A 26,778-nucleotide genomic window follows, 5' to 3' on the forward strand; every position below is an offset into this window, starting at 1 on the left:
ATTAACTTCTTTGGACAGAGTTTGGTCACGATTTGCATTGCTTAGGGCGCCGGGCCGGAGTGGACCGCTGGTCCGCTGCGGGCCTTGTGGACCATGGACCATGGGCCTTGGGGTCTTAGCTCCTGCTCCCTTACTGCCAGTTGACGACTCTTAAAGTCTCCTGAGTCACACTGGTAGTTTTGGCCGAGAACAGTAGTAAAAATCCGCAACTCATCAGCAGGACTGCTAATGTCTCTAAACCTAATCAGGAATCAACGCTTTTGATGTCTCTCATCCATGCCGGATATGCACGTTGTGATAGGACGAAGCGCAATTTATAACCTGGTTTTGTCTTGCATAGAGAAATAAATTGAAATCGATATACAGCCTTTGATTCGACCGCAGTATCTCTTCGAGTGTCGCCTCGTGACAAAGTACCATGCATCTTGAACTGCAGGTTTTCCTCTTTTTCGCTATTCCATGACTTTATCTGTGGCTGTAAATTGCGCACTTCAACTTTCTTTTTCGTTTCCCTCCTTCTCTGATGAGGCGTCTTCCCGTCCGACACGGATGACAGACTTTTGGCAAAATATGGTTTGACTAATCATCACTCGAGGTGTCAAATCGTGGATCGCGCTTCCTTTATTTGATGAGAATCTCAAAATGAAGATTTGTCATCCCTGGCCGTCAATGCAGGCAGATCACGATCTGCCCTTCAAGGACTTTATTTGACACATACTATATGTTAATCGGGTGCCATCTTCCCTTGTCCATCATCGACCATCTTCATATAAGGCATCTTATTCTCAGAAGTTGCTCGAGTGACTGTCGCAAGATGAAGAATGGGGCAGACTCACACCTTGACAAACGCAAAGGCCTTCCTTGCTGAATGGACCGGCGAGTTCATAATTTACGAGATTGCGAAGGAAAACGGTTGAGCCAGAGCTTTATGATGATTTGTCTAGAGTCCTCGCTCTATCAGACTCACCTCTACTTGTTTTAGGTATGTCATGCGGATATTAGGTTCAGCGGTTTATCGATCCGTTCCCCGTCTGTCACCTTGGTCGTGGCTTGCATCTCGAGGCAATTGCTATCGAGTCATTTGAACCTACTTGGTACCTAGTCCAGAACCAGTGTCTTGACTCTCGTTCGACGACGATCCTTCTCAACTCGAACAGGTGATCATCCGCTAGATAACACCGTGGAGTAACGCCATCATATGGCCTCGATGAAGCTGGTGAGGTTGTCGAATGAGATGATGAGGATATAAGAACACAATAACAGAAGGCAACGCCTCTCTCTTACTTTCACTATTTTCCTGTCGTTCTTGTCCGGTGTTCTCCCAGAAACCCAATGGTGACATGGTTCTCTACTGGCTTAAGGTAACTTTCGCTCCACTCTGGATCGGGTACCAAACCCCCTTTCTGGTGATGCCTGGTACACTTAACCAAACGACTTAGTAGTAGTGGTAGTACTCCATAGCCTCAAGCCGACCAGGCAAATACTTCGGCTGGTCAGCTGTTGTCAATCCATGATCTTCTGCTTCGGTGTAACGACACCCATGCTGAGTTCCCTGCAGACAAGGAGGACATGAAACTGTAGGTTTCCATCAGACTCATAGTCTCATATGAACCTTTTAGGTATCACACATGTTCCCACGATCTCGACTATGCCTAACTTCGTTTAGAAATGAGGGAAAACCCGGACAAGTCCTCACCGTCATCGATACTAGGTAGATACAGTATCTTTATTTCATGAAACAGCGTCATACGAGACCGTACTAGGTTATCTTGACCTACCTACCCTAGCTGTAATCAGGCCCAGGCAAGATCCCTGTCCCGCAATCTCAGCACTTACCAATCAAAAGCTGATTCCCCCACCATTTGCCATTCAGCGAGATCATTTTGACAATTTATTTCCTTCTTAGCCTCCTGCCGATGGTCCAATCACCGACCAAGTCGTCGCATCTTTCTTTCTGTTCGCTATCTCTGTTTTCTCCGTCCTCGGCGATGCGTCAACAGTCCGTCGAATCATTCAAGCCTGCTCCTGGACTAGGTCTTGTCGGTCGTGCACCAAATCAAGCAGGACCAGATGATATCCCTTTTGATTGGTACTAGGTAGCTCACTCTACCTAGGAGCGCTCAGTAAGTAGTCGATCCGACTCTCCCTCACCTTACCTAGGCCTAGGAGGTAGGTCAGCTCTATCCATCTAGGCCTGTCAAACCTGATAGGTAAAGGCAGGTCATAGAATTGGACAGGCACAGCAGTGCCAACAGTGGCATGGTCTTCGCTGGTACGGGGCAATGCTCAGTACACTATTACAGTAGGTTGACCTTCCTAACTAGGTACCTGGCCATGGGCAGCAAGCATTGTTCTGTTCGTAAGCAGAGAGTAAGGTACCTCACATACCTAGGTAAGTAGCTGGGCTGCTTATTTGGTATTATTACCATCTCTGTTTTCCTGGTCGACCCTGTGCCAGTCGAGCCACTTCTTTTTTTTCATAATTATTTATTTATTTATTTATTTTTTTTTTCCCCCTTTTCCATTATTTTATTATCTTATTTTCCTTTTATTTGAATTGATTTTTTTTTTTCTGGTATTTTCAACTCCAATTTTTAATTCCGCGTCCATGCTTCCCTCTCCCGCATGTTGCGGCAGCTGCGCACCACCCCTCCATTGATCTAGCTTGCCTTATTCAACTCTGGACAAAGGAGTACTAGAAGAAAAGCCTGCATGTCCTTTTCCCTTGTAGACATATGCCCATCTATACATATTGTCATCAACTTCTTTTTTTAATATATTCGTTTTTTTTTCTTTTTTTTTTTTTTTACCTGAATAGCTTCGGATGGCTTGCGGGGATACAGGTACTTGAAAGAATCGACCCTCACGGGATTTGCTTCTTGCTGCTAGCATTCACTACCTACTATCCAGAAAAGGACCTACTACCTATCTAACTACCTTATGCCGCTGCTACATACCACTGTTCTTCAACTTTCGTAATTCACATATCGTCCTCTCTGAATGGCTTCGGATTGAGCATGCATTATCTTTTATCCTGTGGATTGTCCCGTCTTTGCTTTTTCTCTGTGGACGATTGACCGACTTCCCCTCTTATACTGTTCTCTTCAGACTACTTTAGCGGCGAGTCCGGCCTGTTCCTGGTTGGTGTCTCCTCTGACTGTACTGCCGAATCTCCTCCCCATAGCCTTGTATCCTCCGCTTCTCCTCCAGATTCTCGCACCCTCACTAGCTCTTCCTGACCATGGATACGGAGAGCTCCCATACACAAGAGAATGAATTCGCACAGTCACCCTGGATGGATATGGGGGCTTTCCAGCCGCCCTCTCAGAACTCGCCCCCAATGGATTACTCAGGGTTTGGGTATGGGGTAATGCCGCTGGACACCCCGTACGGTGTTTCGATACCTCCTCCATATGCATCATTACCCTTGACGATGCCCTCAAATACATGGCCCAGCATGCTCACCACTCAACCGCAATTCCCGGAGCCAAGTCTGGCGCCGATTCCCATCCCGGCATCCGCAGCGCCAGTCACGCCGGTTCAACCGCCTCGCAAATCGTCCACCAGTGGCTCCACGCCTCGGAGGACTCTGACGGATGAGGACCGTCGGCGAATGTGTCTCTATCATGAAGAACACAAGACGGCTAAACAAACTGACATTGGAGGTAAGCTTGCTGCTTCTTTTTTGCGCAACAATGACCGAGTGGCACTGACGAAACAATAAACAGCCTTGTTTGGAGTAGAGAGGAGGTACAGTATACCACTCTTTTCATTTCAACTCTGTTGTTGTACGGCATGTGGGTAACGTTCATTCTAACGCTTACTTTTACGTCCCAAAGTACTGTTTCCAAGGTGCTTCGTCAGAAGGAGAAGTATCTTAATCCAGACGAAGGAAGTCGGTCACCAATTAAGCGAGCCAAGGGACGAGTTCCCGACATTGAAAAAGCTCTGTCGAATTGGGTGAGGAACTATCAAAAGCAGGGTTATCCGCTGAGCGATGAAATGATCAGAGAAAAGGCTCTGTTCTTTGCTAGCACTTGTGGCAGTCCGGACGGCAAAGAAAAGGTCCTCACCCAAAGCTGGTTGGAGAAATTCAAGCTGAAGAACAACCTGATGGGCGCGAAGTCTCGGAAGGGCTCATTTGCAAAAAGCGATTCAGAGAGCCCTACACGTTTGACAATTGATTCTGCTCTAGCTTCTGCCGTGCAGTCCCCTACTGTGCTTTCTCCCACATCACCCACTGGGTTTGCGTCGCCGTCACCGTTGTCTCCTATCATGAGCCCAGAGCACATGCGCAAGGAGCTTGCAAAGAGCCTAGATGAGCTTGCTGAGGAGTATCAGCACAAACACGCGAAAAGCACCACCTCGCTCGATACAACTTGCTCGCTTTCTGCTAGTGTGGCTAGCCCCACGTCCACATTGGTATCGGACAGTCCATTCACACCTGTCAGTCAGTCGCGCGGGTCTCTCGCGGACGGCCAGTCGAATAGGCCGCGAAGCCAGACGCTTCCAACAGGCACCGCCGACCCGGCCTTGATTTCCACAGAAGAATCCTCAGATCATTCGCTTTCTAAAGCGGCTCTGCAGCAGTCATTATCTATCACGACCCTTGAGTCGCCTCTCGAGGACGAGCATACCTCAAAAAAGGGCCCCGGTCTCGATACATCATCCAATACCATCAAGCGCAATCGCAGCAATCCTGAGATCAAGGCAAAGTCCATATACCCGCCCTCTTTTTCCAAATCGACAACCGTGTCACCAATCAGCTCCCCGGGATCTCCAACGCAGGATGAGGCACGAAGAGCTCTTGAGCTTGTGGTGTCCTATTTCGAGCACCAGCCAACGGGACTCGGCGCACAGGAGTTCGTAACCATTGGGAAATTGATGGAGAGACTCGAGCTCGCCAGGGCCCAGCAGACTGCTCTTCCGGGCGGTCTGGCTCGTATTGATGAACTTGAAGATGTTCCTCAACTGACCAAGAAACGAAGCATTCACAACCTGGGTTAAGCCGGTTTTCGAAATGGACTCCGACAGGAGCTACCCCCTGGCAACATGCGACACGCGCAATCGCAATCAACTCAGCTGTCTCTATCCCATTTTCCTATCCTTGAGTTTTTACCTTCTATCGTCGTGACCGATCTTCCCCATCCTCAGATTATATCCCCTTGTTTTGTCTTCCTGGGCGGCCGTTTTGTATTTGAGTTTCCGCACTACCCGTGTCATATTCGAACGACCTGTTTCATTAAGGGGCTCGATAGCAGTTGAGCTGTGAGAAAAGCTAACGGATGATACACTTATACGAGAGGGCAACCTCGACTTCTACAACAATATATGCGGAGAGCACAGGGAGTGCTCTATTTGTCGACCGACAGCATGAATATGGTGAACAGGACGGCTACCAACAGAGCTGGAGCTGGTAAAATCTGGATTTAATCATTCTCGGTTATCACTTTCGCCTTACATTTTTGTGACTTCTCATTTCCTTCCATTATTATCCACAGTTAAACTGGATCGCTCACGCGGGCTTGCATTGATTCCCATCGTTCCTTCCTCCTCTTACTTCATATCATCATGCTTTATCAGATTTATGGGTTTCAGTTGGTACAGGACAGGGCTAATAGGTTCTTGGGCAACAAGGAACGGAACCTTGTAGGGTTATCTACAGTTCATGGATCGTTGTTGTTTCCCTTGCATGTCTACTGTTTCCACGTCACTTTATCCACCTATCCTTATTGATTCATTTCTTTCAATTTCATTGGGTTCTGATACCCTTAAGTTGTCCCTGCCAAATGACAGGTACGGTACCTTACCTTATTTATTGTGAGCAGTGGACTTGGTGCCTTGCCCTACCTTGCCACGCCTCGTCTGCTCTCCCGCTGGCAACGCCACAATGCTGGTTGCGTCTGAGTCTGCAGACTTTGACTGCTGGCCCCTGTGCATCATCGAATTTGAGATTGGTCGATTGCGCCTGAGATTGTTCCGTACCTTATCATCTTTAATATGGACATGGGCTCATTGGCTCATCCTACTCCGTAGGTCCTGCCATTTCCGAACTACCCTACACGGACTGGCTGCCGAGAGAAGCTAAGACTCCAGTCATATAGAACATGGTATCATTAATATGATCAGTATAATTGCTGAAAAGCCTTACAGTACTCCGTACAATAGCGGTATTGATATGTTGGCACAGTCAGGCCGTCGAGTATAGGGAAGAAAAAATTGAAAAGGTCTATGCCTCTGGAACTTGATCTGCGGCAAAGGCAATACCCCTGTCTTCCATGAGCTCCGTTATACTGTGGTCCGATAACTCGGGGACAAGCTTCACGAGAACTGTTTCAATGATTGAGTAGATTAGATGCTTGTTGCAATACTCGTCAGCGAAAAGGTCCAAAATGTCACGCTCAATTGCTTGCAAGATGAGGGACACTTCAGTATCGTTGGGTGGAGTGGGTACAGGCGAAGATGCTTGGGAGGGTGGCTGCTGCGAGTCATCTCCCGTGGAGCCGTTAACGGTGGTCGGGCCAGAGGTATTGTCTGAAACACCAAAGAAGACCCGTGCGACTGGCCGAGGCACCAGGGACAGAATGCGTCTCGCGCATTCTCGCTTGATGGCAGCAATCTCTGGCGCAGAGGGCCCCTGGTTCTGAGCTAAGGATGGCGTTGGCGCTGAGGCAAGAGGTGCCGGCGTCGTCCTGTCAGCATTACCAGGGGTGGCTGTATCACCAATAGGGCCTTGTTGTGTAGGCGTAGGGGGCCGCACGGACAATTGCGGAGGCTGCGGAGCCGGAGCCGATATTCGATTTACATCTGTGGCCTGGCTTGGACGGGCATTTGATGGGAATAGCGCTGCCCTGGATGCGCGAAGCAAGTTGGGCAACAAGGTGGGGGTGAGAATACGGTCCTGAATGGTCTCGTGAAGGAACCTGGGTGGAGAATAGCCCGAAAAAGATTTTCGGTCAGGGGTTAGCACTCATCAGACATGCAAATAAGAAAAGAAACATGAGGGATCAGGGATCGGATTGTGTAGGCGAAAAGAGCGCAGAGGGCCTCAAGGAAGCAGCGGTAAACCCCAGACTGTGGAGAGGCGGTCGTATTCATCCGGGTCTTTCCTTCGGACAGAGCACCTCGAAAAGACAGAGTAAGTGGATGTCAATCAAGTCGAAAGTAACCATTTGCAAGGTTGCATGAGTGGAGAGCTAATAAGATCGCCTTGACTAGGGCCCGCAAATGGTAGTAGCAGAGGAGCTTGGGCCAGTTATTGGGGCCAGCCTCAATGCTGAAGATGACGAGAATCTGATGGGAGAATGGAGGGGGGCAGATTGCCATTTGTTGATGCGTATCATTCAGAGAGAAGAAACGGCAAGGCAGGCGTTTCCAGAGCGGAATTTACAGGCATGTTTAAACCCGACCAACCCAATGCCACAGTGACCTCGGCCGGGATTAATGAGATTTGAGATACTGCTGGAGAGGATTGCACTGATTGGCCCTGAGATGAAAAAGAAAAGGGGGTTGGTCTCGCCCTACCCATGCAAAAAGTCCAAACGTTGCATGGCAGTTTAGTCAACACTGTCAAAGATCGTCACAAATCATGTTGAGTATCGTGCCTCTTGGCGTTCAGTTGGAGAGCGCAAGGCTTGAGGAGCACCCAATTGCTGCAGGGATATTGGATTAATTCGAAAATTGGGGTTGTTCCGTACGACACCATGGCAACCTGCGGTCCAAATCAACAAGAAGGATTCTCCTTTCTTGTATCCTTTCTTCCGCTTTGGTTTTCCTCTTCTCTTCTCCGACCGTGTAGTGACGACCCATTTGATCTGGCATCGGATTTGCATGGAACGACTCGAAGTTGAGCGGCACGGAAAGGGCCGGCCCAGGCCATCTCTCAACTACCACAGCCATGACAGTGCGTAGTGAATAGAATAGATGAGAGATTGACAGGGGAATTCGAATTTGACACACGTTCGGCCTCTCCGAGCCAGCCACCAATCGGGGAGAAGGGGGATCACCAGGTCCCAAGATGACGACCGCCATGTAAGCCCAGAAAAGTAAAAACGCCATGTCTGGCATTCCTTTCAAGGTCGCAAACTTGATTCTCCTTGTTTGTATGATGATTGGAGGACATTGAAAAGCGATTACGACCATAGGCTGATTCATAGGAAATCGGTCGGTCGGTAATGACAATACGACTGCCGTAAAAAACCATACGCGCCGGTCACTTTTTGTAATGACAATACGGCCAGGCATGGAAGTTGTCAATCGCAGGGCCCATGCGGTAGAGGAGCTGACGCATCCACCAGTAGCGGATCAAGTGACCGATGCAATATGCGAGCAATGCAACTCCATTACTCCACTGCATCCTTCCTCCCGCCGGGGCCCTCAAGACTTGAAACGCTCTGCCGATGAAGGAGACGCCAACGTAGATCATGGTTCGAAGGTCGCATGGCACCGCTTCTCCACGGTCCGTAGTCCACACTCACTCTTCCAGAGCCCAAAAATCGCAATGGAACGGCTCGTGACTGAACAACTCGCCCTCATAGCTGCTGGATGATGAACGGCGCATGGGGAAGAGTGGGAGGTACGTGAAAGCTAATGAGATTGCTTTACTCACCTGTCAAGGACAGAACCGGTCTCGCCCAACTTGCCCGGTCCCGCCAAAGACAAATATTGGAAAAGCGAGAGAAATCCTGCCAGCCATGGCATTCTCCGAGGAATGTCCAGCATTTGCGAAACCATCCTATAGATTCGATAATTGAGAATAGGGCGCTTCGTCGATGTGCCGCTCATGGGAGCCAATTTCTCGCTCTCGAAATTTCCTGGCGTCGTAGCAGCTGACGAAACATTCGCTTTGGCATTTGTTATCGCGCGAAAGAGTCCTATCACGATGAATTGAAGAGCAATATAGGTTAGATACAGATATTGCAGGGTATTCCAGAGCCATGCTGGTCCAAAAGAGTGAATCTGAGAAGACGAGTGGTCGAATTTGGAACCTTCGTTGCCATCGAGCAGGCCGAATTTGTGTAGGCGATCTTGCTGGTGATTGTCTGCCGTGTCCTCCTCGCGTTCATCAAGTCGTTCTGGTGTCGACAGGAGCTTGGTGGTAGTTTCCCACAAGAACCATCCTTGGCACATCTTTTCGCTGACTGCGTTCCCAAGTATTAAATCTGCTAGTATGTCACCGATAATGGTCCGTAGAGGTACATTTTCCAAATCCTCCGTCGGGAGGAGGACAGCCAACATTCCATGGACCAGCAATTGCCGGTATATTGCCTCGTTCTCGCGTTGCTTCGCAATGGTCTGCATATCAGAGGGATCTGGAACTGGCGAAAGACTCGGATGTGGATGTAAGGCATGGTACGTCTTGCGAACAGAGGGAGAGAGTCCGGATAGTGTGCTTTCATCGCGGGCGAGCCTGTACGCTAGAAAGTAATTTCGCGCGTGAGTATAGAAGACCGGCCAGCTGCCATTGGGAGATAATAAATTTCTCACAGATTATATGCGCCTCTATCAGACCAGGGATCTCATCCAAGATCAACTGTGCAATGTCAGTTTCACGCAACCTCTGCTCAAGAGCACGACTACAGTGCGCGATCACTTGAATGACTTCCTTGACAAGGTTCTGATCCGATGTGATTTTCGAATACCATGAGAAGACGAATTCCTTGATGATTATGGCGATCAAAGCATACAGTTGAAGATCAACTTCATTTGAACTCGTCAAAGGAGGTAGCAGTTCTTCCAATGGCTGTGGGGTTGAAGCACCTCCGCTTTGATTGCCCGCCTGCGGACAAAGAACGCGTCTTATCAATGCAACAGTTGCCTTGTCACTGGTGGCGCTAACCGGCTCATCGCGACTGACATTCTTTGATGATCTAGGCCGACGTCGAAGATGAGGAAGTGCCTGCAAAACGGACGAGTCTTTGAACGCGACTGGCTTGGAGCTGGAAGTAGTAGGCAGGGCCTTGAGATGCGAAAGCGGAGTAAGACCCGGCTGAACAGATTCGCTGGTCATTTCATCCCAGTACTAACATGAGAACGGCGAAATTACTTTCAAAACCTTATGGAGAGATATAGAAGGGTAAAATTAAAAAGGTACTTTCAGCCTCAGATCGAGACTGCCACCAACAGTGATGTGGACAATCCGACGATGAACAGCCATGCAGGTAAACGTAGAGGTTCTCAGCTCCAATCACAATGACGCGCAGCTCCACATTATGCCACCCTAATATGGAAAGTAGGGCTCAGGGCTGTGAGTTTGCGGGTGATTGCGCTCCCGATAAGACAACAAAGCCCCTTTTATCTCTGGTTCCCCGCACGTTATCAAGGGTGAGCATCAAGGCAATCGAATTTCACAGTCAACGAAAACTACGCGGATTTTTGAGAGAAGCAAGAGTTTCCTGACCATTCTGCATTCTCCTTGCGAATTTTCAAGAATGGCACCCTCCCTTGATAGCCCAATTCCTCTATGGCTGGATTGTGATCCTGGTCCGTAATCTTCATCTATACTTGCCTTGGCCACATCGTTGCTGACCAGCTGACCCCAGGACATGATGTAAGTGCTGAACGCTGAAACGCGACATTACTATAGGTTGCTTACTATAGGTTGCATGAGCAATTCTGGCTAAAGACGAAATGTCACAGGACGCATTCGCTATTCTGCTCGCTGCGCATCACCCGTCCTTGCATCTCTTAGGAATTACAACAGTCCACGGCAACTCCTCTCTCGAGAATACGACGACTAACGCTCTAAGAGTCCTCGAAGCTATCGGTCGTCCAGATGTTCCTGTTTATGCCGGCAGCAGGAAGCCTTTCTGCCGGCCTGCAGTTCACGCTGCAGACATTCATGGTACGGTCCACGACCCCTACCCTTCTGTACTTGCGCCAGCAGTAATACGATGGCTGCAATGAGATACTAGGGCTGACGTCGTAATGAATACAGGCGACTCCGGACTCGATGGAACTGATTTGTTACCGAAAGCAACAAGGCTTCCTGTGACAGACACAAACCCTGTTGTCGCAATGCGTGATGCTCTCATGGCACAGCCAAAGGGAACGGCTTGGGTTATCGCAACCGGCACCTTGACCAACGTTGGCTTGCTCTTTGCAACGTTTCCCGAAGTAGCGGCTCATATTCAGGGTCTTAGCATTATGGGAGGTGCTATTGGTGGAGGCTTCACAGATGCTCCCATGAGCCGACTGCCGGGGGAACATGAAAGAATTGGAAATGTGACACCCTGGGCAGAATTCAATATTTACGTGCGTATATCAGTATCGTGTGTGATTTCCGGGTAATTTCTAACATCGTGTTCGGTCAACAGTGTGATCCTGAGGCCTCCAAATCTATTTTCAGCAATCCTACCCTGGCACCGAAGACAACAATGATCGGGTTGGATTTAACTCATCAAGTGCTTGCTTCTCGCAGTGTGCAAAACCGCATTCTCCATGGATCCAGTGATCCCACCCAAACGCCCTCGGTCCTCAGGAGAATGATGCACGCCCTGCTTGTCTTCTTTGCTCAGACCTACGACACCGTCTTCGGCTTGTCGTCCGGCCCTCCGCTTCACGATCCGCTCGCGGTGGCCGTCGCTATCTCAAATCTTAACCCGACCTTTGCAAACAAGCACCCCAACAAGGCCTTGAAGTTCAATGACAAGAATGGTGAGCGGTTTGCTGTCGACGTGATCACCGATGGCATCCATTCCATGAACGTGTTGGAGACTGGACAGCTAGGCCGTACACTAGCTACTCCAATGGGCGGACACGGAGTAGCTATCCCAAGAGGAGTTGACCTGGAGGCCTTTTGGGATTTGATCTTGGATTGCCTCGAGCGCGCCGATGAATGCAACGCTGCGCGAAAGTCATGATGGTACGAGTTGCACAATACTAACCCTTGTCTTTAGAACTATAAGAAAGCGTATATAGACCCCCTGGCAATTATTAGACCAATGGTGATAGAGGATTTTCATTTGAGTACAGGGAATTTGTTGTCGAAGTTCTCCCGTGCTGATGACTAGAAGGCTACAATATTCTKGCTTGCATCGGCTCACATCATGGACTTGTCATTTGCATTAGTCTATAATTCAATGTACCGCTATTCAAAACAAGGCGAATGAACCGCATCTTCAACCTACGTGCGTCCATGCACTCCGATTACCATTCACGAATACCGCCATCGGGGCCGAAGAACTCCTTGCATAGCCAGGGTTCCGACTTCAGAGCGACTTGCCGAACAACCTCCTCGTCGACCTCAATGCCCAGCCCCGGAGCCGTCAGGGCTTCAACATAACCATCCTTAACCTCGAAGACACTAGGATCCTTCACGTAGCTTGTGATGTCATACTCGCCCGCCTCCGTGTTGTAGTGGATCCCCAGACTCATCTCCTGGATCACAAAGTTGGGCGTAGCGAGATCAACCTGCATACACGCCGCCAAAGCAATCGGACCTAGCGGGCAATGAGGCGCAATGGCAACATCATACGTCTCCGCCATGGAGGCAATGCGCCGCAGCTCCGAGATCCCACCGCAATGGCTGATATCCGGCTGAAGAATGTCGACGCTCGCGTCCTCGAGGAACCGCTTCACATCCCAACGGTTGTAGAGCCGCTCGCCTAGCGCGATGGGGCACGAGACCTGATCCGCGAGCTGCTTGATGCCCTCCGGGTGCTCGGAGAGGAGAGGTTCCTCGAGGAACAGCGGCCGGTGAGGTTCGAGGGCCTTGGCGAGCTGTTTCGCCATGGGCTTGTGCAGTCGGCCGTGGAAGTCGAGGGCAGCGTCGAGGCCGAGCGCCTTGACGGCCTTAAGGCGCTCGACGCATGAGTCGAGCACACTGGGCGAATCCAGCCAGTTGATGTCTTCCGTAGCGTTCATCTTGATCGCTTTGAACCCCTGCGCTAGCCGTGCTCTGCCCGCGGCTTCGACATCGCCTGGACGGTCTCCGCCGATCCAGGCGTAGACGGAGAGCTTGTTCCTGACTTTGCCTCCAAGGAGCTGATGGACAGGGACGCCTAGCCGGCGGCCCTTGAGATCCCAGAGCGCAATGTCAATGCCGGAGATGGCGGACATGAAGACCGGCCCTCCGCGGTAGAATCCGAGTCGCCAGGCCATTTGCCAGATGTGTTCGATATCACTGCAGCCAGCAAAGTCAACCGGTCAGCAGATGGGGCTGTGACGGACAGTAATTTGAGCACATACTCTGCTTCGTAGCCCTGGAATCTTTTGCACAATGCATTAAGCGTCCCTTCCACGGCTTCGGTGTGGCCTTCAAGCGTACTCTCACCCCAGCCATATTGGCCCTCTTCGTCAACTATCTTGACGAACAGCCATCTGGGAAGGACACGGAAATATTCAATGCTCTTAATTTTGACCATGGTGTCGACTTCGGCAGGGAATTGGGGGGAGAGTTTGGGATATGGAGCTTCTCGTCTCGATGGTCAGACGAAGATGCGGCCTTGCTGAAATACAAAATTAAAGCGGACAGAAGTAGATACAAATAACCGATCACCTGTAGCGAGAAAAATCAATAATGTAAAAGAGCTTCATACAACCATTACCCCCCATTCCCCTCTGGACGTGGGGGTGGGGGGATCAAGCATGTCGGAGTTCCTCCGCTCTTGGATACCGATTGCCGACCGTGGGATGATTATATGGGAGCCCTTGGCAGCTTTCTCAGAAGTCAACACATTATGAAATCAAGATGGAAGGAGTTGGGGTTAAACCTGTTGTAAGGAACCGAAATCCATGGAGCGAAGGGTCCTGAATGCAGGAGTAACCGTCGGAAATATTACCCATCTGGCATGGCATCCTTTTGAACTTTCCGATGAATAAGGCCACTTCACGCGAGTATATCACCCTTTACAGGCTCCAAGGAAAGAAAATATGTTGTGCAGAGAGGCTGATTATCAGTAATATTAATATGCTTGGTGGTCCTGGACACTGCGGTTCAGTTCATGCCAGCAGATTATCCCCATATTAGCGATCAGACAGTCACCAAGCAAGCACTCGGGACAGCATACAAATGCCCCGATTTAGACATGCGTAGGAGATCCAAGTGTTAAAGAGCGTGATAATTGTGCCTCGAAGAAGACCCAGTAGCCATCAGTAGAGTTGAAGATCGATGGATTCTCGTAGAATAATCTCTGGAATCTATAATTTCTACGGGCCACAACTTGGCTACCTACAAGCCAGCAACAACGTCAACAACCAGGTTACTGGCATCAATCATCCAATCAGCCATTCCTGGCATATTTCGTCATTCCAGATTGAATAATTGTCTGTCTTCCACCTCCAAGGGTACCCGACTGCTACTTGGAGTCATGATGGAAACCGTCGGCTGAGGGGAAATCCGAAAAGAGAAAATGAGGCAAAATACGGAGATTTCCTGATCGCCTTCACATCAGTCCCGTTCATTCGTTCCTCTATCTCTCGATCCCCTCGTCATCCAGCGTCCATTTATTCATCGCGATCTATCACTATCTCGAAGCGCCTCTTCCTCACTTTAAACTCCCAATCATTCCAACCGTAAAGAGAGGCTCGCATGCCTCGTCCACCTCATCGTCCTTCCAATCGTCCTCGTCGTTTTCTGTCACCCTCTCCCAGTCTCCGTGCGCAATCCATAGGTCAACGGCGGGTTTGTCAACCTCCGCAGGGCTGATCTAGAGGACCATGCCCCCAGAAAATACTCCTTCGGTAAGTGCCTGCGTTTGTCCGTAACTCTAAGGGTCCATATCCTGTGCCTCATCTGCCTATGACATCTTGCGCCCGGTCATCAACTCCACTATACCGCACGTGGCACGATTCTATGTCCTGGCCTTCGTTCCTGGGCCACTTTACTTAGTTTGACTTTTTGTGTCTTCATTTCGTCACCTGTGCTCATCGATTTGCGTTCTCGGACAGCAAGGAATCTCTGCTCGATCTCCTCCGCCGGTATTCGCATCATCCCTTCAACAGTTGAGCGCTGTCTCAACCCCTGTCCCCACTCTCCCAGCGGCCGCCTCGCATGACGCTCATGATGACAACGTGATCTTCCTTCGATCTCGAGTTCGCTCTCCTCACGGCTCTTCCTCGTCAAGTCGACAACGTCGCCGACGGCATCAAATCCTTTCCGAGTTTGAGTCTGATCCGATGGAGTTGGACGAGTCGACTGGAGTACGTATGTCCGTGGAAATCAGTCGCCATCCCATAGTGCGTCGGCCACGAGAGGAACCGACGAATATGCCGAACTATGAAGGTCGTGTCTCCAACATACGGTCGCTGTACGGCTGGGCCCCAGGCTCCGACGAGGATGACGAGGACGATTTGGTTTACGAACCTCTGCAGGATCCCAACAGTATCTCCTCTTGGTTTGGCAGACTCTCGGATCGCAATGCGACGTCCAGGCGCCACATACGACGTGATGCGACCGGACGAAGCCCCCTTCCACTCCCCACTGAGCCTTTAGAGAGTAGCAGACACCGGATGGACGACACAACTCTCGCGACGGCCGAAGCTCTGTTGCAGTCGGTCAGACGCCAGCCGCGCCTCTCGAGGACGCGGACATTACACAACTATCTTTTGGACCGGGAGCGTACCAGTCAGGATTCAGAAGATGGCAGGGAACGAGCGACTCAGTCCCCGACTTCACGCGCATATCGGTTCATACCTAGTAGTCGAGGCGATATGCGCGCTCGTGTCAACGCTCATCGGCAGCTGCATATGGATCATCCTCCCAGTCCGCGCTTGAAGGAAATTATCAGATATCTCGACCGTTTGCGCTATTCGACCTCCTTTGAAGAAAGCCTTTCATCGGCTGCCGCAGGTGGATTTGTTCAACTCGACTTCTCCTGGGATGAAGATGATTTTATCTTGGATACTACATTAATTGCGCCGCCACCACCATGTTCCTGGCTACGTCCCGGTATGGTTTTCAAAGGCTCGCAGATGGCAGCATGCACTCCCACCTCGATTTTCGCGCACCGTGGGCCAACCTCCCATCCGGCTACCGAACCAGTGATTGTCAATGGCGGTGATAATGGCCGCATCAGTGTTTACACGACAAGCGGTCGGCGGTACCTAGCTAACAATAATATCCACAACTTTGGAACAGGGAAGGATGAGAATTGGCCGGTCAAAGTCACCATTCACAATATCAACTACCAAGAGATGACGCTTTCAGGTACAATGGAAGCATACAACATTCCTGATAAGACGTCGCCATCTCATGATGCACATATCGTCACCTTTCTGGAGGGGGAAATTATAGACTTCAACACTCACACTCTTGAGACGAAAAATTTCAAAGCCGACGCTGAAACTGACAGTACCTACTGGCGCGAGCTGCAACCGTTTAAGAACTTGACGGACGAAGAGATGACAAGGAACCTTGTGAGTCGAAAATGGATTACCGAAGAGCTATCCAAACGGTGGATCTTGATGCGATGGAAAGGTGTGTATTGATCTTTCACCCCCTCTCTAATATGTTCATGATTTGTGCTAATGATAGTACAGAACGCTGTTTCATCACTCCCACCGACGCGCGCCAGGGCCTCACAATCTCAGGATTCTACTATATCTCTCTTCGTCGAGATACTGGGCACATTGAAGGTCTCTACTACGACCCGGGAAGCTCACCGTATCAGCAGCTGTCACTGAAGCCAGAGACGGAGAAGATGATTCGTCCTTCATACAACTTCAGGTAATTTTGGGTCGGGTGTGCCCCAGAGGCGCCTTACTCCCAATATCCGCTTTTGACATGATCTACTTTCTCTTTGGCACTGTCCATTGACTTGGGCGATTGTATTTTGCTTTCGCATAGCTCTGGAGTTTTCGCTTTGCTCGATCTTCGATTTGGGGGCATCTTACGGTGCGAGTACATACATTTAGCCGTTTAGGAGATGTTCCCGATACTGGTTTGGCTCGGGACGAGTTTGCAAGTCTGGTGCCATTATTGACAGTTACTTGATGTATCTGAATGGACATAGAAGCATCACATCTACGATTTTAAGCCTACATCTGATACTCAAGATTGAAGTGGCACTCATTGATCATGAATATTCTTCATTCCATTAGTCCGTTGACCTTAGATAAATGTGAATCCGAAGTGAATGGATCACGTATCGAGGACGGGGAAGAAGAGCCCGAGCCCCAGGCACATTGGTCACGTAACCAGAAGCTCCTCTTCCCCTTCAAACCACCCCATTTCCGTGCCCATCACACATCACATCCAATCCGCTAAAGCACATCGCAACGGCAGTGCATTTACTGCTCAGTCTGGAAGTAGTTGAGGAGGACGGAGCGCTCCTGGGACTCCTCACCCCAGTCCTTGACGACAACGCAAGAGCAGTTGACAACCTTGCGGGCGTTACCCTCACGGTCAAGCTGGCCTAGTCACACAAACAACCATTAGCCCCAAGCCCCAACTTCCGCAAAGTCACCACAAAAGGGGAGATGGAACAGGGGTATACATACAGAGGCCGACCCACTCGCCGAGCATCTTTCCATCGGGAACCTTGATGAGGGGGATCTTGTGCTCGGAGCACAGAGCAATGACGAGCTTCTTGTAGGCCTCCTCCTCGCAGCCCTCGTTGAGGACACACATGTGGGCCTGACGGCGGTCGAGGGCCTTGGCGGCCTCGCGGAGACCACGGGCAAGACCGTCGTGGATCAGAGCAATGCGGAGGACACCCTTCAGAGCATCGAGGACGGACATCTGGCCGCCAGCGCCGGCATCAGCGGAAACCTCGACCTCATCGGCGGCGGCAACGGGGGGGTTGGACATGGTCTCTTCTCCGTCCGACTGTTAAAACGCAACGTTCATGGTTAGCTTTTGTCTTTTTGGCAGGTATGATGCGCTATGCGTAGGACTCGAATAGCGAAGGACATCATCTGAGCGGAAATTCGCATTGCTGGGTTGTGCTTGGTGGCAGCGTTGCCGATAGAGCATTATGATATACTCGTCGGTGCTGGCCAAGTTTCCCCTCTCGTTCGGTATGGCTTCACTTTCGTGTCTGGATTGCAAAGAAAGTATCACTTCTGGTTCAGCTGATACGTACCATTTTGACTGGTAGTGTTTCTGACGTTTGATATCAAATGTCGGATTATCCTCAAAGAGTTCGTGGAGATGATCTGTTGGGCTGTTGTTTGAGTGTGTGCGGGCGGTAAAATTTGGGTGATCATTCGCCTATTTTTCTGGATTGTGCCCTACCGCCTAGCGCTTGTACTATTTCTGCCGTCACGTGGCTCATATTCACGGATTTGTGCAGTTAGTCCATGAGTAAGCAAACCCAACTTAGTGAAGATTGGTCGTCCTACTCAGCTATAGGGACGTGTAGACCTAGCATTGAGCGATCAATACGCTTCATTGACTCTATCCAAGGGTCCGTTATCCGAACAAACGAGACATCACACATCGCATCTCACATCACGCCAATAGTAAGAGGTATCATAGTCATACAACCGAGGAAACAAGCCATCTGTACATTTAAGGCTAGGCTCGATGATCGCCGCGACAAGAAGAAAAGAAAAGCACTAGGCACTAAACGTATGTACTTGGCCGTGAATGGCCATATCCGTTGGTAAGCCCAGGTATCCCAGCAGGAAAGCCATGAATATTATCAAGATGGGCATATTCCGGCCCGTGCCCGTTGGGCTGCGCTGATTCAAGGAGAGGTGCTGCTGTAGAAGGCTCCTGATCAATGTGCATCCTGAGGAATTGAATGTCAAGACCATGAAGATGCGGAACATGCGGGACGAGGTCCATGAAGTCCGAAAGCTGTTTACCATGAATGTCAGTGGATGAACTCATTTTGAACGTAATGAAACTCGGTCGCAAGCGGAAATGACTTACTCTAATCCAAAATACATGTTCCATGTCAAAGTATTTTGGCCGTGTTTCGCAATCCTTCTGCATAATCTGCCCAAATGAGGAGCTCATGAAGTCCTTATCATCTCCCTGAACCAGCATCCGACGGGTGACGCGCCACAGATTCTCCCGCTGAGTGGGAGTAGCGTTACGCTTCTCCCAACTTGTGTACTGGGACAGCTGGAGATCGTTGGTCGCTAATAAAGGTGCCACCAGGTAGTTTGGAACCCATCTCTCGTCCGCGACGCTGGTATCACATGAAGGATCCAGTTGCTTTGTGAATGCAGTAACAACAGGCATGAACCTCTTCAGCCAGGCATGACTCCGCGCTCGTGGGTCATTGGAGCCGACGAGGTGGGCAGCAACTCGAAGCCGACTTGGAAGTGCAGCCCGGCGCCGCTGCTCCTGCTCTTCCTGCTCCCTCCGCAATTTCGCAAGGCGCAGTCTTTCTTGTTCTAGTCTCTTCTGAAGCTCATCCTCGGCTTGCTTGATCCGCCTTTGCTCGGCCTCTTTCCGTTTGCGCTCTTCTTCCTCGGCCTTTTCCCGCGCAAGGCGAGCAGCTCGTTCTTCCTCTTCCTTTGCCAACCGAGCCTTTTCCGCTTCAGCTGCGAGACGCTCTTCTTCCGCGATACGCTCCTTTTCGGCCCGTTTCGCCTCTTCGCGGCGCCGTTCTGCCTCTTCTCGGCGCCGTTCTTCAGACTCGGACCTCTTAGCCACACTCTTCGCATCTTCCATGGGGATGTCAGCCAGGTGGCCTACATCCTGCCTTTCTCGCTCTTTCTTCACAGTTCTCGAGTCGGTCGTCATGTGCGGTGTACTACCAACTTGCTGATCACGCTCGCGCTCCAACAATCGATCCTCGGTTTTCTTCGGGCGCACATGCGTATTAGACTCCTCTGATATGCCGATGTTGTGACTTTTCTTCAATCCACCATTGGTCATGCTTGGCGTCCTGTCTTCGGATAGAACACGGCGTTTCTTTTTCTGGCCTTCGCGCGAGTGATGGTCGGAATCTGGACCACGAGAACGGGGGCGTTCGGGGCTTGCGCTACTGCGTCCGCGTTTCAAGGCTAGAGGGCCACTCGGAACCGTCGTAGCTTCGGTAGAAGGATCCACCCGGGATTTGACAGAGTCCTCACGGCCGGACAGGGAATCGGAAGATGGTATGCTGGGTCTTCTGCGATCGCGATCATGGGGAGGGCGCCCTGCAATCAAACGCCTTCTCCTGGGAGCTTCCTCATCTTTGGCGAGTGTTGCTAATGATTTGGACTGAGCAGACTCCAACCGAAACTCATCGGCTTCCGCCGGATTGTCACTGCCCTTGTGGGCTATCCTGGGCCGATTCGTGCTGGATCCTGATCTCTCCTTTAAGTGAGCTACACCATCTCGTTTCTTTTCCTTTGATGCAACGGCATCTTTGGAAGAGAGCTCTCGGTGGTGGCCGGCGCTCGGACTTGCTAGGGCCTTCCTGGAAGAAACCGCAGGGGATGGGGAATGTCTGCGACCCGGCCGCTTGTTTTCCTTCTCCCTGTCGCGCGGTCGTTTAGGTGAAGAAGCCTCCTGCTTGCGCAGACGCTTGGCTCTAATGTAATTGTCATAGGCCTCTCTCAGCAAGTCATATTCCTCCTCCCAGTTGTCAGCTCTCCGTTCTCGGGATAACTCAAAGTAGGTACGATCACGGTAAAGCCGGCGTGTGGGATTGAATTTTGGCTGATCCAGCAGCAAGCGTATGACAGCAAGATTACCGCGGCCGATCGCCGCAAGCATGGGCGTATTGTAGCCAGGTTTCTGGTGTCCTGCTTGAAGGGGCTCAGGATCGGGATCTGCGTCGCCCATCCCAAGCAACAGAGACAGTACCTCATCATGACCGCCCTTGGCTGCAGCGATCATCGACTCAGAGTCGGCTTTTTGCCCAACGTTGAGAATGTTGGCGACTCCCGCAATATCACCTTTCGCAGCAAATGCTTGCAGGTTCTCCGGTGTAGCTTTGGTCCAGAGTAGGTCGTTTCGCGTAGCTTCACTTCGCACGGTCTTTCGCCTCGTAGTGGCCCCGAATAGAGGCGGGCTACGGGGACCATTCACCGGGGGGGACTCGCGCGGGCTTGCAGCAGCAACTCTTTTAGAGCATATTTCCTTATTTCCGGAACCAGCACGCTCTTCGGAACGACGACCAGGCCGGGGATTGGCTTTAGCCTCTGCAAGTACACGGCGAATTTCCGCATAGTCTTCCGAGTCCGACGGGACCAAATCATACGGCTCATCACCTTCCGCGTTGACCGTGCGAGGATTTGCGCCCGCCTCCAGTAAGAGTTTGACGACTTCCAAGTGGCCATTTTCGACGGCATCAATCAAAGGAGTATCTTTGTCAATATTTTTTGTGTCAATGTCACAGCCAGCTTCTAGAAGGAATTTCACAATTGGCGCACACCCTTCGAGGGCAGCAATTTGGAGGGGCGTATTTCCCGCATTGTCGGCCACATTCAGATCTTCTGGGCGCTCTGCATGCCTCGCCATTGCTGCCTCCAGTTCCTGAGCTGCACAGGCACGCGCTAGGCGGGTTCGACCATTCTGGTCGCGCTGTTTCTTGTGACCTATTGGCCTAGCAGGAGATGCTGAAGCGCCATCGACACCGGCTAGTTTTCGCAGTTGAGAGCTGGGTAGAGGAGAGCCACTGGTTGAAGACGAAACTGACAGCCTGTCCTCGGAGCTTTGCCGTTGAAATCCAGTGATGAGGGGAGTAGTAGTCTTCCTTTTCTTTTGCAAGTCACTGCCCCCAAGCTGCGGACCGGAAGCAGTTCGCTTGTGAGCCGACCGAATAGGCGAGACAGAGCGATCGATTGACTCTGGTGGAGGTAGACTGATGCCGTTGATGGCCCTTCGCTCTTTGTCGCGGGAAGCCGTCGAGTGACGACTAGATTGAGCCCTGTCCCTCTCACTGTCGACGCTTTCGCTATGGCTACGCTTCCGTGAGACCTGGACGTTCTGGCCACCAGGGACAGTCTCCGTGCTATGTGAAGACAGAGAGGAGTAAAGGGTATTTAGGGGAGGCTGTAGTTCCTCTGGCTTCTCGAGTTTCACGCGTGATGGGGAAACGGCTGTCCGAGAATGAAGTTCCGGGGAGAACCCACGGTCGCGTTCCGCGATGGAGCCATCGATCGATCGCTTTCTCTTCCTAATGCGTGAGTCATCAGGTAGTGAACTGTCCTCCACTGCGTCACCGTTGTCAACTTGAGCATCGTGTCGCCTTGGCTCATGTTGAATATACTTCCGTCTCTTTTCTGGCGACAGAGACTCGCGGCCCGACTGGATGATAGTTTCTGCTTCCGAGTCAGCCTTGGGGCTCGGCGGGCCATCCCCATCTCCTGAAGCAGAATCAACCTCCTTGACGCGAGTATCCTCTCCTCTGCGATGGGGCGACGGAGAGACCCTCTTGGAAGGCAGCGAACCAGAAGCAGACCGGGGGTTCACCGTGACAGCAGTAGCATTTTGTCCGGCATGCAGGGCAGCTGGCAGGGAGGACACTGCATCAACATCACTCATAGCGGTAGTAATCGATTGCTGGGTGTTTCGATCGTCATTTTCGGAGGCCGTGGCGGACAGAGAGCACTCGTAGTCGAAACCACCAGCAGTCGCGCGTGGAAGCTGGTGCTCGACCACGCCTAGCAAAGCGAAGATCCCTATGTTTTGTAATTTTTCACGCGGCCGTCCGATCACCGAACTGGACTGGAAGATACGTATGTGAAGAATTTCTTCAGACCTTGGGGAGGGAGAGTTGCTGTTGAACTAGTAGTGGCGCGGTAGCTAAAGGTGAGGGAAATATGGCGCTTTCGGAGTTTAGGTATGTCAAGCTTTCTGAGAAGAAGAAGTGAAGAGAAGATAGTTAAACGTAGATAAAGAAGAGAAGAGGTGAAGAGACAGATGAGAATAGCAGACGTGTCAGTGGGACGAGGACGAGGATGAAGAATGGAGGGTAGAGAGGAGGAATTAGTGGAGATTAAAGGAAGAGAGGGAAGCAGAGGGAGAGAAAGGGAACAAAAGAAGTCGAGGCAGCGATTCTCTGGGTTAGTGAGTTTTAGCGGGAAACGAGGACGAGAGACTGGGAGTAGTAGGTAAGTAGAGGTCTCAAAATCGCGGGACTCCGGACTAGTCAGGTTATTGATAATGGTGACTAGTTGTCTACTCCGCTCTCCGTACCTATGGTGGCAGTACCTAGTAGATAAACTAACTGATACCTATGTATCTAGTGGCAGATAATTTAGGTACAGTAGTAGGCTGCTTGCTCGGATGGGTAAAGGACTGTACAGTAGTAGGTAGCATCTTGGGGGTTAAGATGGGTCCTCAAGGATTATTTGGCCACCAGCTGGTTTGGTTGGGTAGTGGTCACGGGATATTTTGCCTTTAGTACCGATCGTATGATATTGGTAAAAATACCCAGAATACAGCCATTTTGCAATGGATTCACCCTTATCGAATAGACCCTTCGTTGATAATTACTTGACAGAAGCTGGTGGTATCGAATAAACAGTCAAGTTGATCACAATCAGGGCGCTATCTATTTTTTTATTATTGAATGTTGTATGCATGAGACTCGTCCATCTGTAACAGCCTTCTCCGTACCTCCCGAAAGTAGGTACTAGCTGGATATTCTTGAAACAGCAGTACTCCGCAGCGTACGTTGCCAAGGCAGGAGATCAACTCGCTTGGAAACAATAATACTGAGGTATCATCCAGGCAATCACAATTATCTGCCAGAACAGCGGGGTACTCGAGCCGAAACTTTCATCATACGTCAGACTCCGAGGATGTCCTATCTTCGTCTCTTGCGGAAGAGTTGCTATCTAGATACTCAGCATAGAGTGTCTCACAAACATGGATCCGAACCCGATCGTGAGTAAGAGACTGCCAGGGAGTCATCTTTCGAGCTGCGGAGTACGTAAATTAGGCCCTGCATCACGCCAATGACTGACGAGATGGCAACTGAACCTTTACTGTTTCCGGCTTAGTAGCAGCAGGATTAACTCAACGAGTCTGATTAGGCCCACTTAAAGACAAGTGATCTGCTCTTGCTTAGCCAATCATCTGACAGCATAGCTCAGCTTATCGCCCCACTTTGCCCCTTCCGCTAGCCGTTACTGGTTTGCGAAGTTGCAACTTGCTGCAAATGGCGAGAGGCGGAGAGGGAGGCAAAGTCTGACGAAAGGTGTCTTGGTTCTCAAACTCTGAGTGATGAAGGTGTCATCTCTCGTCGTCGATAGGTAGACATGCTGGCATGTGCTGTTCTTACGATTAGATTGAGTTGAAGGATTTGTCTAGACTTTTCAAGTAGGCCACCGTAGTAGAAACCCTTCATCAAGTCTCTGCCACTGTATGACCTAGCTCTCATAGCTGGCGGACCTCCAAGGCAATCAAAACCCAGGTTCAATCTGCCTCGTAACTACCTAAAGTGTAGCTGCGCCCTGGGTGGGGTTTCAAATCTCATGGCGATTGGTGACAGTGAAACGGAATCATGGCAACCATTATCACAGGGCCTTTACAACACTCTCCGAACTAATTGAAAGCAGCCGTCCCTGGATTTCTGCCTTACCCCTTCTTGCGCATTTCCAGGCTCTCTGCAGCTTCCAACGTCGGCAACGGCTACGCCTGGTCAACCGTACCAAGATGGAGCTTATCAGGAAGATTGTGGAGACGACGTTTTCTGTCATGCACATGGACGTTGTCGACGCTCTTCGAGCCTTCTTTATCTTTGCAGCCTGCACGGTACGAATATCTCGAGTGTGAGGGGACGATGGTTACTTTTGGCAGTGATGCATCAGTCTAGGCGAGACTCTTCGATGATGGACTAAACCATAGCAATAACTACCAGGTACTGTCGATCAGCGTGCCAGACACACTTCGCGCCCGTTTCGTGACTTATGGTGCTCGTGCAACTTCAACAACGGTCGGGTCGAGACCCCTTGCGCGGGCCGATTCCCCGGACACATCTCGCGTATACATCGCACTCGATTGCCTTGCCTCGTTGAGAGTCCCTCACAGCTACTTCACGCACTTTTATGTTGCCTCTGTGCTTTCTTCGCTCTTTTGGGCGTTCCAGTTGTTATTCAGAGGTTCTGCGTTTCAGGCCATCGCGACAAGGATAGGCCCACAACACTTGCAGAAGTCGATGTCCATACATCAAATCTTACTATGCTGGGCATTAATGTTAGTGCAAGGAAGTCGGCGACTGCATGAGAGCCGCATCTTTTCCAAGCCATCCTCATCCAGGATGTGGTTTGTCCATTGGCTTCTCGGACTCGCCTTTTACCTCACTGCAACGGTCGCCGTTTGGATTGAGGGAACAGGTATGCATCTGGGAACTAGATCCAAGAGATTACGCTCTAACAATCCTCACCCTCCTAGGAACTCTCACGACCCACAAGTTGACTCTCGACGACGTTCAAGTAACCACCGCTCCTACCCTTCGCACATTCCTTTGCGTTCCATTATTTTTGATCGCCTCCGGTATTCAGCACGATTGTCACCACTACCTCTTCTCGCTTAAGAAGTATACCCTCCCGACTCACCCTATGTTTCGGAGAATCGTATGTCCCCATTACACGGCCGAGTGCGTGATATACCTGTCGCTGGCTCTGTTGGCTGCGCCTGATGGCGAGATGGTGAACAAGACACTTTTGTCATGTTTCGCGTTTGTAACGGTGAATTTGGGTGTAACCGCCGCAATCAGCAAGCGATGGTATGAGCAGAAGTTCGGACCGGACGCTGTCAAGGAAAGATGGAACATGATTCCTGGACTCTTCTAAGCAAATTTAGCTTATTCGCTGGAGTTGACACCGGGATCAGAAGACACTAGAGTTTCCGTCTGCAAGGTCATCGTGCGCCTAGGAATTTCATCGTATTTCCCAACTTTGACACCTTGAGTACGTCCCGACATGTCAGACTGATCCGAGTCTCCCTCTCATACCAACCACACTGATAACGATCAGGTTCACGCAGCAGATCCCAATTGCAGATGGTGTCAGCACTTAAGTTATCGTCCTTGCGGGTCTCTGCAATGCCGTGCAAGAAATCTGTGTAGATACTTCGCCTCGTAACCAGAAGACTGCGCCTCTCCTGCAATATTCGATACTGGGGCTGCCGAGCGCCACCCACCAAATTGTGGTTTCCATCGTTGCTCAAACCGGGCTTTGGATACAGGTCTAGTACAATCGGTGCTCCCAGGCTCACGGTCGCAACCAGGGGATAGTACGCGGCTCCGTCCTCATGCGGCATGATTCCTTGGCCGGGACAGTATTCGTTCACCAGGACATGGTTTGGAGCGCCGTGAGGCGCGCCTGCGAATATGCCAAGTGAGTTCAAGCGAGGGTGGATGATAGGTGAGACGAGCCATGAGGGCAGCGGCGATGCGATTAGAGTATTTGTGGTGGTCAAAGCAGAGGGCCATGTTTGAAGACGTCGGTGGGAGAGCTGAGTCCACCGGGGGAGAGGGGCAGTGGTTATCTTGGAATGTTAGCGCTGTCTCATGCAGGATATGGGCGTGCAGTTGGTAAGCATGAGCGATTGATGGATCATCACCATCTCTTTGCCAGCGCTACATAGGCCAGAGCGACACCTACGGTAGCTACACACTTGTGATAGCAAAACATACCTTCTGCAGCAGCAACTCCTCCTCTTCCTCGGTGATAAAGTCAGCAATGTAGAATGCGTCATCAGGCAAGGACTTGATCCGGGCTGCTTCCAGACTGGATTCCATTGCAGCCTCTCAACCGATTAATACCTGAAGATAACACCAACATCAGTCTCATTGGAACCCATGACCGCCCTTCAGTGACAAGCCATAATAAAAACAGGAGGTCTGATCAGTGATACTGTAGAGCTATACAGCCCAGTTTCGAAGTAGAAAGAGTGGAGCTCACCAGCATACCTCAGTCTTTCAGATCAAATAGTGCAAA

The 26,778-nt window shown here is 50.7% G+C and overlaps 9 protein-coding genes across 9 annotated transcripts; 4 read left to right on the top strand and 5 right to left on the bottom strand.

Moving 5' to 3' along the window:
• Window positions 1-3,241: 3,241 nt before the first annotated feature.
• Window positions 3,242-5,007, top strand: Asppvi_003206 (uncharacterized protein; the record flags this gene model as incomplete). Its single annotated transcript, XM_043299175.1, has 3 exons — window positions 3,242-3,665; window positions 3,729-3,750; window positions 3,840-5,007. The coding sequence occupies 3 exons, from the start codon at window positions 3,242-3,244 to the stop codon at window positions 5,005-5,007; spliced, it is 1,614 nt and encodes a 537-aa protein (XP_043155110.1).
• A 1,222-nt stretch (window positions 5,008-6,229) lies between these two features.
• Window positions 6,230-10,009, bottom strand: Asppvi_003207 (uncharacterized protein; the record flags this gene model as incomplete). The annotated part of the gene is made up of 3 exons (XM_043299176.1): window positions 6,230-6,923; window positions 8,609-9,416; window positions 9,487-10,009. 3 exons carry the CDS (start codon window positions 10,007-10,009, stop codon window positions 6,230-6,232), a joined length of 2,025 nt encoding a protein of 674 aa, XP_043155111.1.
• Window positions 10,010-10,629: 620 nt separating this feature from the next.
• Window positions 10,630-11,861, top strand: Asppvi_003208 (uridine-cytidine N-ribohydrolase; the record flags this gene model as incomplete). Its single annotated transcript, XM_043299177.1, has 3 exons — window positions 10,630-10,843; window positions 10,937-11,253; window positions 11,316-11,861. The coding sequence occupies 3 exons, from the start codon at window positions 10,630-10,632 to the stop codon at window positions 11,859-11,861; spliced, it is 1,077 nt and encodes a 358-aa protein (XP_043155112.1).
• Window positions 11,862-12,147: 286 nt separating this feature from the next.
• Asppvi_003209 (uncharacterized protein) lies at window positions 12,148-13,364 on the bottom strand (the record flags this gene model as incomplete). The annotated part of the gene is made up of 2 exons (XM_043299178.1): window positions 12,148-13,123; window positions 13,189-13,364. 2 exons carry the CDS (start codon window positions 13,362-13,364, stop codon window positions 12,148-12,150), a joined length of 1,152 nt encoding a protein of 383 aa, XP_043155113.1.
• Window positions 13,365-14,658: 1,294 nt separating this feature from the next.
• Window positions 14,659-16,670, top strand: Asppvi_003210 (GID4/VID24 family protein; the record flags this gene model as incomplete). The annotated part of the gene is made up of 3 exons (XM_043299179.1): window positions 14,659-14,682; window positions 14,890-16,417; window positions 16,480-16,670. 3 exons carry the CDS (start codon window positions 14,659-14,661, stop codon window positions 16,668-16,670), a joined length of 1,743 nt encoding a protein of 580 aa, XP_043155114.1.
• Window positions 16,671-17,229: 559 nt separating this feature from the next.
• Window positions 17,230-17,749, bottom strand: Asppvi_003211 (40S ribosomal protein eS12; the record flags this gene model as incomplete). The annotated part of the gene is made up of 2 exons (XM_043299180.1): window positions 17,230-17,354; window positions 17,440-17,749. The coding sequence occupies 2 exons, from the start codon at window positions 17,747-17,749 to the stop codon at window positions 17,230-17,232; spliced, it is 435 nt and encodes a 144-aa protein (XP_043155115.1).
• Window positions 17,750-18,505: 756 nt separating this feature from the next.
• On the bottom strand, window positions 18,506-22,372 carry Asppvi_003212 (putative histone deacetylase complex subunit (Hos4); the record flags this gene model as incomplete). Its single annotated transcript, XM_043299181.1, has 2 exons — window positions 18,506-18,742; window positions 18,818-22,372. 2 exons carry the CDS (start codon window positions 22,370-22,372, stop codon window positions 18,506-18,508), a joined length of 3,792 nt encoding a protein of 1,263 aa, XP_043155116.1.
• A 2,118-nt stretch (window positions 22,373-24,490) lies between these two features.
• On the top strand, window positions 24,491-25,629 carry Asppvi_003213 (putative 3-oxo-5-alpha-steroid 4-dehydrogenase; the record flags this gene model as incomplete). Its single annotated transcript, XM_043299182.1, has 3 exons — window positions 24,491-24,589; window positions 24,696-25,170; window positions 25,229-25,629. The coding sequence occupies 3 exons, from the start codon at window positions 24,491-24,493 to the stop codon at window positions 25,627-25,629; spliced, it is 975 nt and encodes a 324-aa protein (XP_043155117.1).
• A 67-nt stretch (window positions 25,630-25,696) lies between these two features.
• Window positions 25,697-26,579, bottom strand: Asppvi_003214 (uncharacterized protein; the record flags this gene model as incomplete). The annotated part of the gene is made up of 2 exons (XM_043299183.1): window positions 25,697-26,326; window positions 26,475-26,579. The coding sequence occupies 2 exons, from the start codon at window positions 26,577-26,579 to the stop codon at window positions 25,697-25,699; spliced, it is 735 nt and encodes a 244-aa protein (XP_043155118.1).
• Between the last annotated feature and the right edge of the window lie 199 nt (window positions 26,580-26,778).

This window comes from Aspergillus pseudoviridinutans (assembly GCF_018340605.1).
Source record: "Aspergillus pseudoviridinutans IFM 55266 DNA, scaffold_2, whole genome shotgun sequence".
Taxonomy (NCBI): domain Eukaryota; kingdom Fungi; phylum Ascomycota; class Eurotiomycetes; order Eurotiales; family Aspergillaceae; genus Aspergillus; species Aspergillus pseudoviridinutans.